This window comes from Belonocnema kinseyi, chromosome 2 (assembly GCF_010883055.1).
Source record: "Belonocnema kinseyi isolate 2016_QV_RU_SX_M_011 chromosome 2, B_treatae_v1, whole genome shotgun sequence".
Lineage (NCBI taxonomy): Eukaryota > Metazoa > Arthropoda > Insecta > Hymenoptera > Cynipidae > Belonocnema > Belonocnema kinseyi.
Genome location: NC_046658.1, coordinates 38879049 through 38891080, shown reverse-complemented (window position 1 = coordinate 38891080; position 12032 = coordinate 38879049). Strand labels below are relative to the sequence as shown.

General features: G+C 29.3%; 2 protein-coding genes across 5 annotated transcripts in view; one reads left to right on the top strand and one right to left on the bottom strand.

Annotated features, from left to right (window-relative positions):
- LOC117183132 (pseudouridine-metabolizing bifunctional protein C1861.05) overlaps nt 1-12032 on the top strand; it is a 442705-nt gene that overhangs the window by 282061 nt on the left and 148612 nt on the right. The gene's annotated exons all lie outside the window — the stretch shown is intronic.
- LOC117183136 lies at nt 2560-6151 on the bottom strand. Its single transcript, XM_033376336.1, has 2 exons — nt 5216-6151; nt 2560-3864 (listed from the first exon to the last, which is right to left on the bottom strand). The coding sequence occupies exons 1-2, from the start codon at nt 5490-5492 to the stop codon at nt 3476-3478; spliced, it is 666 nt and encodes a 221-aa protein (XP_033232227.1). The 5' UTR covers nt 5493-6151; the 3' UTR covers nt 2560-3475.

The window sequence follows — 12032 nt, the reverse complement described above, 5'->3', positions numbered from 1 at the left end:
CCCCCCCCCCCCCAGTTTTTGTCAAATGTCCACGTTTTGAGACCCTCTGAAACCGAAAAACCGGTTTTTACGAATGTGTCTGTCTGTGAACACGATAACTTCCGAAAAAATTAATCTATTAAACGGCACACCCGTTTAGTGTCCTAAACTAAAGGTCAAGTTCGTTAGCCAGCCATTTTGGATAAAAATTCAAAAAGTGGGCACATTTTGAATATTTTTGAGACCACTTTTTTAAAAATTCCAAAATTCTCTGTACGGTTATTTATAGTATTAAAAAAGTTGAATTTATCCTTATGACTTTTTTCGAAAAATGAAAAATTACCACAGTTAGAGCATTTTCAAAATAAAAAAAAAAACAAATTAAAATGAACCTTTTAAGCCAAACAACGCATGATACGAAAAAAAGTCAAGAGAAAAAAAAAACGTTACTTTTTAAAAGCCCTACAAGATTACGATAACAATTTTTTTAATTTGGTCGAAAAGTTAAAAATTCCAAATTTGATCGTACCAAAATTTTTTGAAACCACATTTTTTCAAGATTAAAAAATTGTATGTATGGTTGTTCATAGTAATCAGAAATTCAAACAATTTATCCTCATGACTTTTTTCTATAAAAAGAAAATTATCAGAGTTAGAGCATTTTCAAAATCCAAAAAAACTAACTGAAATGAACATTTTAAGCCAAACAACGCATAATATGGAAAAAATCCAAGAGAAGAGAAACTTTGCTTTTTGAAAGCCCTAAAAGATTATAATAACCACATTTTCAATTTGGTCAAAAAGTTGAAAATTCCAAATTTGATCGTACCAAAAATAATGAAAAATTTAAAAATTCCATTTTTTGGTCAAACTATGCAAGATACGAAAAAAATAAAAAAGCTCAAATTGCGCGCCCTGGGAAGAACTACAAATTTATAATAAATCACTTTTCGATCTACGAAAAAAATGAGACAAAAATTGTTCATCCAAAAAAGAGCTATAATTTTTGATAGGACACGTAGTTTTTGCTTCATTCGTAAAAAATATCATTCAAAATAAAAATATTAAATTTGTTTGAAAAAATGACACAAGGTACAAACTTAAATTACCAGACAAAAGTTGTTCGCCTAAAAAGTTGTACAAATTTATTATTAATCATTTTTTGATTGGACGAGTAGATCTTTTTTTAATCGTAAAATAGAAGATAAAAAATGCAAAAATGAACTTTTTGGAAAAAGCGCAGAAAAGACGAAAGAGAACATAGGCTCCTGTATAGGTTCCTGTATTAGACCCTATGCAGATGCGCAGTAGTTTTTATTCAATCGTAAAACAACATTGAAAATAAAAAATTATAAAAAGAAGGAAATAAGAATTAGTATGATTCAATTTTTATGCATATTATGAATTGTAATGATATACATTTATTGAAATGACGCATGTCTCAGAGCAGCTTACAATACAATTTAAAGCAAAATAAGAAACAAATACAAAAATGATCATGATAAATACAATTTGCTTTTTATTTTGCAATTTTTTAATAAGTAATCCCAGACAGAGTTACATAAAAATGTATTATAATTGACACAAAAGTGTAATGTATAATGTGGAAAAGTTTACATGATGGATAAAATCGAGTGCGAAGCACGAGATACGTGATAAGAATGTGTTCGTTAAAGCCAAAGAGCTTTAACAAAAGAGAGTTCAAAATTACAAAATTACAGCTGTCGGTCCGTTCAGCTTTAATTTTAAAAGGTCTGTGCCCGAATGTGGAAGAAATGCAAAGACCAAGTGCAGAGTGCGATTGCCATCAGTCGCATGCCGTAGGTGCGCTCAAACTTTCTTTTAACGAAAGAATTCACAATTACAGTGGTGGATGTTTTGAGACTTAATTTTAAAATGTTTGCGCAAGAATTTTCGAAAATATAAAGACCGAGCGCGAGAGCCAACAGTTGCGCGCTCAAACTTGCGAGCCGCGCGCATAACGTGCGATGACAATGTACCCGCGTAGCCGGCAGATTTTTTTCTTTGAGAATACGTGTTAAACTTAACGAGGCTTAATGGCCCTTCCCTTTTCTTAATAATTTTGTGTCACCTTAAGAATTATTTGCAACGTTTAAAATTTTAGTAAAAAATCAAAAGTTGTAACCATTTATCTGTAGTAAAAAAAAAGATAAAACGTGTTACGTATATACTGTATAATAAAGGTTTCTGTGGACTGAACATTACAACAAAACAAGAATTAAAAAAAAGGTTTTGGTTATCATCATAATTAAAGTCCGTACATTCATTCTTTAAAAGGCAAAATTGATATTTAAATGTGAATAGAGCACAATTAAGCAAGCGAAAGTGATTTATAAAATCCTTGAAATTTGTTCTCACATACTTCCACTTTTTAGATCAATGTCAAGCTAAGTAGAACATTTTTTTATTGTGTGCGTGGCATATAAATAAAATTACTCTAATTTCGAATCAATCTAGGTTTTCAAGGATTAAGACAGCTTTCATTTGTAAAAAAGTTTGACACTAACGCATATTATAACGAAGGCGATCTCAGCTGTACACATATTGCTTTTTCAGTAGAAAAAAAAAAACCCTAGGTCATTATAATCATCAGGCATAATGTGTATACAAATCTTTATTAGAAAAAGTTGTCACATGTAAAGAAAAAACAATGAACGATATATTAATTCTCTTATAAAGAGTTTGTACATTTGGACGGAAGTGTAAAATACTTAAGAAATAATATTCAATAAAAAGAAACATCTAATCTATACATTCTTTCAGTTTGATACATCAAAATGCGGCAAAAACATTGTATGCATTCCCTGTGAAATTAGGTTTCACGTAATTAAATAAACATAAAGGCTCAATTCACGAGGGAAGACATTAAATGATTTTACTGTTAGACAGATCGTTATTAACTCTACATTCTGATATATAAATAAGTAAGTAAATATAATATAAAACAGTTTTTTGAGAATACTTGGCATTTAGAGCCTCAGCTTAGATCTAAAATATTGAAATTTCAAGTCGAAAAAGGATCTGAATAAAAATGATGAATTATTATCCCTTAAGAGTATTTTCTGTGCGTTTTTCAGGTTACTTTGTTATTTGTTAAATCTCGTAATGTCAATATTTGGTCAGATCCTTTTTTAATGGGGGCTTTCGATAAAATTATAGATTCTTTATTAGAATCAGTCTTGCGTGTTCAGAAATTAAAGATTTTCATTACTAAATATTACTTCATTAGATGAGTAATTTTCACACATAAACAGTGAATAAGGTGGTGGTTTTATGGTCGCTAAAAGCTATAAATAACAACGAATTACATAGTTTTCAAGGCATATGTCTCTTAAAATCTAATTAATGGACGGACGATAGACGATATTTGCAACTGAGATTCTAAATTTATACAATAGATACAGCGCAACGTGCGAAAGAAGTCGTGTCACAACAAGACACTCATAAAATATCTTTCTTACAAATTTCTATGAAATCAGGTTCGTGATTCCAATTGAAATCGTGTCTGAGATGCTTTCAAATAATCTCGTTTTTTACGCTGTATATTCGCTTCCACGAGGAACAGCAAACTTGCTATTAAAACTACTACAGAACCAATGGCCCCTAAGACGAAGGACCATCCTAAGTAGTTGGTATCATGGCCAGGCATCCAACCATCAGTATTTCCCAGGCAACCAAAAATGATTATTGCCAAAACTCCACTTGCTCCGCCGAATAGTAACAGAAATCCAATTATTGAGATGAGCTGCACATAACGTTTTTGATCTGGATCGCAACACAATCCAAAGAGCAGTATGAGACCAAATGCTACCAGGCATGATATAAAGCAAAAGGTGAAGAACACTTGGGTTGCAACCATAAACGCTGTAACAGAAAACAGTAACAATATCAAGTGTACAATTTTTTATCAGATTATGAACAACTAAAAATTTGTTGTTATTAAATTAACAGAACCTTTTTTATTGCTATTTTAAACTTTTTAAAAAGATGGTTTTTTATATTTCGATGAATATTGGCTACAGGAAAAAATGACCTCAAGGAAAGTTGCAAATCTTAAAAAAAATCTTTTTGTATTAAGGGGAAATTATATATTATGACTTAACACAATATTGCCCGCTTCATATGCATCTTTTACGCCTTATTAGGTATTTTCACTTCAACCATCAGCTAACTTCATTTTGTTAAAAGCTGAGGGGAAAACAATGGATTATATGCATGGAACAAAACTTTCTTTCTGTAATATCTTTGGGATTAATGATCATCATTATCATTTTATTATTTCATTAAATAGTAATTAAAAAATAAAAACTATTTTTCAAATACACTTATATAGAAAAAATTATCCTTTACTAATTAGGGCAACTATTATTAGGGCAAAAATGAACTGAATCCCATGTATTTGGTCCCTTGTTTTTCCCCTCAGCAATCTACGACGAGAAGTTAGCTGATGATTGAAGTGAAAATACCTAATTGAATTTTGCAAGTTTCAATTTATAACTTAATTTTTTATTCATTTTTATCTTAATTTAAATGTTCAAATCTTAAAGGTTTCAACCTTGAACGCTTAATTAAACGAGGCAAACGCTTTCAATCTGAAATAATTAATTTTTAAACCTAAAAAATAATTATTTCCAATTGCATAGTTGTTTATGTATAAAATGCGTAGCATTGTAACTTTAAATGGCTTAAATTTCATATTTAATTTTTAATTATTTAATTTTAAGCTCTATAAAAAGCATTTTAATACTTTTTGTATCATTAACATTATATTAGTTTAAAATTCAATGATTTCTCTGCTCGAGGACAATATCTCAAAATGCTATTTTTATATCACTAAAAATCATATAGTATATTTCCACCAGACGAAACATATTCTTAAGGAGAAAATGTTGACGAAAAACGTGAGTCATGGTCAGTGAATACTGAATTGTAAAGCTTAATGCACTGGGGAAACCAATTGTATTGTTTCCATCTCTACACTATTTTCTATTTTTCAAGTCAATAACTATTTTATAATCGTATTTTTTATTTTTCTGACCTCTGAATAAGTAAAATATTTTCAATTATTGTGTTCGTCAAATTACAGGATTTTTCGTTGTAATAGAATTGCCGAGCGATATTTCAGTGACCGAAAAGTGGAATCCTAAAATATTTCGAGAATTAAAAATTAAATGGAAATAGACTGTCACAAAAGTATAAATATAGGTAAACTTACGAGGTAAAAGGTAGCCTCTAATTTGATTATAACCACGAGTAAATGGGTCATAGACCCACCTACAACCCACGAAAAATCTTGTTGGTGCATCGGATTCTATTGGATTAGGAAGTGATCGAAAACAATGCCTCCAGAGTCCAAATTGATCAAGTTGTGCACTTGTAATTCTCCAGTCACTCGATATCCAGGCAGGTGTCCCGAATGCAACACAAACACACACGAACCCAAGCACGAAAATACCAATGCCAAAGTTTCCGGATAAGCTTCTCTTCTTCATCACGAATTTGTTATGGAAACGAATTTTAAAGTATTTGAGGCAAATTACGCCAGATGAAAATCCGAAGGGAGACTATAAGAATAAAAAATCCCACGTTAACCACACCCAAGGAGGCTATGCTATTATGAAGTGACCATGTAGTACACTGCCAGAGCCAGTCTGACAGTCTGACACACTCATAGAGTCATTGGTTACCTAACCTAACCTAATCATATGCGATGTGCGTTAAGTTATTTTACAGGGTCGCTTGCTTACTAACACCAACAAGCCGATCATTGTTCGGTGTTACACAATGCCTACGTTCTCCAAATTGAATACCCCGTGGAAAATGCATTTTGCGGAGTAGGCTATATGACAAAACACTTAATCTTAAAGAGGTTTAATATCTAGAATTATGATGGGAACAGTCATATTTTTTACCATTTGACACGTTCCTTGCGTTATTAATATTCACTTCCTTATTCTTACTTCAAATAATGAGGCACTATTTCACTAAAAGTACAATTTTAAATTCAAACTTTTTATCTGTCCAAATTCAAATAATTTTATATTAATTCCTACCGGAAGGGTGGCAGTCCAAAAGGTGCTAAAGGGACATTTTGAAAACTTTACGAGAGATTAGAAAAAGTTAGCCAGCTTGGAGAAAATACATGTGAAAGTTGACAATCCGAATTTGACACTATACTAAAATTGGAGCAGGCACGACTGCTGATTGAGATAAAAACTTCAATTTTTAGTTTAAAAAATAAATAAAAACATGCTCCCGCGATATTGAGTTTCTGAATAAAGGTAACTAAAATTTAATGTAAAAAAATTAACCAGTTTCGAGAAAATCGATCGAGAACGCTTACGCGATAATTCCGCAGGTTTTAAAAATCGGTCTGCGGTTGCAATTAAAAGTAGAAATTTTTATTTTTTACAAAAATAAGAATAAGCTTTCGAGGTATGATGATGGTCAATCAGAATTAATCATTTTTTATCCAAAAAAGTTATTCAGTTAGGTGGAAATGAAATTTTTGTGTGACGGTGTCGCACATTGGGAGGAAATGCACCTTTTTCGTTTAAAATTATGAAGAGCTTGGCGCTCTGAACTTTTGTCTCTTCTACTTGTTTATTAATAATTTTTTCACTCAAAGTATGGAGAAACTGAAATTTTGTACATTGCAATTTTTTACGCATTAATAACTGATTAGGTAAACTTTATATTGTCTTAAATGAATGTTTAGGGACTCAAGAGTACAAATAATTTGCTCATTAATACATTTATTTATTATAAACAAATTTTATGAACAAATTAGCAAATAGTCTTATTATCGGTAAAAAAATTCTGTTTACTAAAAGTGCTTCATGTTAATGAAGGAATGATATATAATTACAAGAATAATTTAAAAGTTTATAATATTTTAATTTTAATTTGCTTTAATCGCTAGAATGGCTACTGGTATTCCTGAAAAATGTATCTTTTATAATATTTAGTAAAATATAACAACTTAAATCTTTATAAACAATTTAGATACAGAAATTCCAAATTTTGTAAATTTCACGTTGAAAAAATCTGGTTCTTTCAAATGAATAATTTAGATACAGAATTCTTTTCCGTAGCCATGATATTCAGAGTTATCTTTTGTTTTAATAACTTTCACTTGTTTCAATATTCCCTTTCAGAAATATGTGCATTGCTACCAGCACCATGCATCGCCCCTACTTTTCTGTTTTCTTACGATCCGGAGGGGAATTGTGAGTTAAACTAATCCAACAGATGGCGCCACAAAAAGTAGGTCTGTCTTTTTCATTGAATTGCATTAAGAAAAGCAAAAATAATAAAAAAAACTTCATGCTGTTTGCAAATAAACAAAAAAATAGATGAAAAAATATTTTTTTAAATATGTAGTTTAATATGAATTAAATTTAATTTTGAGATACATTTTGAAAGCAGTTCGAACTTTATATTTTTGTGATTTATTTTGCTGATATTATTGATTTTATTATTTGTTCTAGTTAACAAAAAAAAAATGTTGAAAAAATAATAAGAATAAAAAATATATGACGTATATCAAATATAAATATATTAATAATAAGTAATAGTCATTGTAATTAAAATGTTGGAGGGAATAATTTGGTAAAAAGTCAATGAAAAGACTAATAAATGGGAAAATGGATTTAATATTATTTAATATAATATATATATTTATTTAAAATGAACCGAACATCATATATACATTTATACAGTGCAATCATTTATTTGTTGCTTAACCTTGAAAGCTTTTTTCTCGCTGCATTTAATCCCTAATATACATTATATTGAATAATATTAAATCCATTTTCTCATTTATCATTCGTGCCATTGACACGATACCCGACATTTAAAAATACATCCTTCAAAACATGAAATTGTTCAGAATTTAAGGGTACAAAGATTCTTTACATTTCAACTTAAGTTGTAGTCTTACATATTTTAATTATTATTATATTTATATTGGATATAAGTAATATATTTTTTATTAATTCTTCTGATGATGTATATGTTTTAAATATCTTTGTCCTTGGAGTCTTATATATTATTAATTTTTTCATTAGCTACATTAATAATTTCAACAATAAATAATTTTGTTTAACTAGAGCAAATAATAAAATCAATAATATCAGCAAAATAAATCATAGAAATATGAAATTCGAACTGCTTTCAAAATGTATCTTCTTTTTTTAATGCAATTCAATGAAAAATACAGACCTACTTTTTGTGGCGCCATCTGTTGGATTAGTTTGACCGACATTTCCCCTCCAGATCATAAGAAAACTACTACTTCATACACATCAGCCACATGCGTCGCTCCCACGTTTCTGTTTTCTTACGATCCCGGGGGGAATTGTCGATTTAACTAATCCAACAGATGGCGCCACAAAAAAAATAGGTCTGTCTTTTTCATTGAATTGCATTAAGAAAAAGCAAAAATAATTAAAAACTTGATGCTGTTTTCAAATAAACAAGAAAAAAAATATATGAAAAAATAAGTCTAACTATTACTAATTATTAAAAAAAAGAAAAAGCCATGAAAATATGTAGTTTAATATGAATAAAATTTAATTTTGAGATACATTTTGAAAGCAGTTCGAACTTTATATTTTTGTGATTTATTTTGCTCATATTATTATTTTATTATTTGATAAAGTTAAACAAAATTACTTTTTGTTAAAATTGTTAATGTAGCGAATGAAAAAAATAATAATATTAAAGACCTCAATGACAAAAATATTTAAAACATATACATGATTAGAAGAATTAATAAAAAATACATGACGTATATTGTATAATGAGGGAATAAAGACTGATAAATGAGAAAGTAGATTTAATATTATTTAATATAATGTATATAATTATTTAAATTGAACCGAATATCATATATACATTTATACAGTGCAATCATTTATTTGTTGCTTAATCTTGAAAGTTGTTTTCTCGCTACATTCAATCCCTAATAATTTTATTTAAAAAATTTTATTTAAAGGAGATTTTGAATCAAATAGTTCATTATAGTATTGCAAACCTCATTTCTAAAATAAACAGACTATAAACTAATAAACTCTATAAACAAACGTACCGTACTCATGACGGACAGTAGGAGGAAATTCACTTTTTTCGTTCAGCTTGACGCTCCGAACTTTTGTCTTCTCTATTTGTTTATAATTACTTTTCTACTCAAAGCATGGAAAAACTGAAATTTTGTACATAACAGTTTTTTACGCATTGATGACTGATCAGGAAAACTTTATATTGTCTAAAATTAATGTTTAGGGACTCATAAAATACAAATAATTTTTTATCATTCCATTTATTTGTTGCAATCAAATTTGATAAACAAATTAAGAAATAGTCTTATTATCGGTAAAATTTGTTGGTACTAAAAGTGCTTCACATTAATGTAGGAATTACATTTAATAACAAAAATAATTTAAAAGTTTATAATAACTATTGTTATAAACAATTCTTGTGGTAAAGTATTATAATTTGAGATTTTTCAAATTATTATTGCCTTCAAGCGCCAGGTAGGCTTCAGGTATTCCCTGAAACAGTAAATATTCCATAATATTGGATAAAATATAACAATTTACAATTTTGTAAATACATTAGATAAAGAAATTCAAAATTTTTGTCCTTTCGCATAGAATTTTTTTTACACTGGAAATATTTTAAGCTGTTGGGCGAATAACTACTAGTCACAAAAATATTTGAAAAGTTAACAATAAGCATTGTTATGAATAATTCTCGTGACAAAATATTCAAATGTAAGGTTTTATCAACATTTTTATTTCCGTTAATCGCTACAATGGCTACGGATAATCCTAAAAAATGTATCTTTGATCATATTTAGTGGAATATAACAACTTACATGTTTATAAACAATTTACATAAAAAATGTCCTAATGTTGGCAGTTTCACTTGGAAAAAGTCGGGTTTTCAATCGTAATAGATTGGAAATGAATCATAACACTGCATGCTAAGGTTCACTCAATACAAAATCTTTTGACAATAACCCACCGACTAGGTCATCAAAGAAAATTTAAATTTGATAAAACCTTAAGTTTAAATAATTTGTTACAAGAATTATTAATAACAGTGGTTGTTGTTAAGTCTTCTAATATTCTTGTGACTATAGCAGTCATTCGTCCAATAGCTTAAAACATTTCCAATGCAAAAAAAATTTTCTATGCGAAAGGGCAAACATTTTAAATTTGTTTATCTAATTTGTTTACAAAAATTTAAATTGTTATATTTTATAAAAGATTATTAATTATTTATTATTTTAAGGAATACCTGAAGACGTTCTGGCCATTGAAGCAAATTATAATTTGAAAAATCTCAAATTCGAATATTTTGACACAAAAAATGTTTATCACAGTGGTTATTATAAACTGTTAAATTATTTTTGTTATTAAATGTCATTTCTACATTAATGAGAAGCACTTTTAGCAAAAAAAAAAAATTTTTCACCGATAATAAGACTTTGTTCATACTTTGACTGGAAAAAATATTAATAAAAAATAGAAGAGACAAAATTTCGGAGAGTCAAGATCTATAGAATTTAATAATCTTTAATTTAAAACAGAAAAATTCAAAATCGCAAGAAAATTGAAGGATCTGGACATTTTTGAATGAAAAAAGTGCACTCTCTAAATTTTTTGGAGCGAAAATTAAACTCCAACTCTGGAGCGACTGCTATATTAACTACGATGGAGTCATGATGTCTGTGCGTTGGAGTCAGAAGCTTGACTCCCTCCATGGGAGCCACATTTTCGCTCCTAATTGCAGTCATAATCGGTTGACTCCAACTCATACAGTTCGTTTTTTACACCAAAGAGGAGTGATCATGCGAATCACTCCAACGGGAGCGTGAGCTGACTCCAGCTAGCGTGGTGCAGTGTGATAGAAGCGCAGTGAGGGCGGGTGGGGGTAGGGGTAGCAAGTAGCAGACAGGGCAGCGTCGTTTTGGCGTTCATTTTCATTCTAGTTTTCGTGGTAGTAGGTGACGCGTCAAGCAGTGAATTTGGAAAAGACACAGTATTTTAGTGTTTTGTGAATCAACGATTACATCAGATTTCCTTATGGTAAGTGGCCTTTAATTCTTATTATTCAACTTATGGTCCTGTGAAAGTCCAAAATAAAAGGGTTCACTTTTGAGATTTCATTTTAGAATTCATGAAAGTGGTTGCGTTTGAGAGTTTTCGGAGTCCCGAATCCGGACGCTTACAGTGACCGAATCATTCGATTTAAAAATTTTCAACTTAGTAACTGTAGTACTGCTAAGAAAGTCGGTATGGGTTAGAAAATTAAATTCTTCATCTGAAAATCGAAGTACTGCATATTTGTAAGGTTTGTAACTGTTTGATTGAAAACTAGCCTTTTTAGGAATAAAGGCCAAAAATTTGTTTCCAATTTTTTGTATTTCATTTTAATTGAGTCTCGTTCGTGATAAAAAATCAATGTTCGTGATCAAAGTTTCATCTTTTTTTTCAAAAAACAAGCTATTGCAGTTACAGTTTCATAAATTCAGTTGGAAACGCATCTCTTTGTTTACGAATTAATAAAGGGTATGATTATTCTTTGCATTTAGTAGTAGATTTTCCTAACAAAACGATTTATTTTCATTTAAAATTATGAAACTTTAACTTGGATAGTTATTTTTTAAACGAAAAAGGTGAAGCTTTAACCAAGAAGATTGATTTTCAAGCACGGTAAATACTGTAATTCAATAAAATACACATGAAATCCTCAATAAATTAAAAAGTTTATATTTTATTGCTAAAAAACAAGAAAGTTACATAAGGGCCATACTTGAATGATTAAAAGTTGGTATTCCTTCTTTACGAAAGAAGGTGAACTTTAGTTATTAATCATTGTAATTTGTGATAATTAATAAATTACTTGCTTTTTGTTACTTAACCTGTAAAAAATGTTCGGCGTGGAATTCGATGAAAATAAATCCAAAAAACAAGTTTCAGTCCTATATCGAATAGATGCTTCTGAAAATTTTCAAAGTATAT

Coding starts and splice junctions, on each gene's coding strand:
- LOC117183136 (XM_033376336.1), bottom strand. CDS start 5,492: ATGAAGAAGAGAAGCTTATCCGGAAACTTTGGCATTGGTATTTTCGTG. Junction 3,865..5,215: donor TAGAGGCTACCTTTTACCTC/GTAAGTTTACCT, acceptor TTTCTGTTACAG/CGTTTATGGTTGCAACCCAA.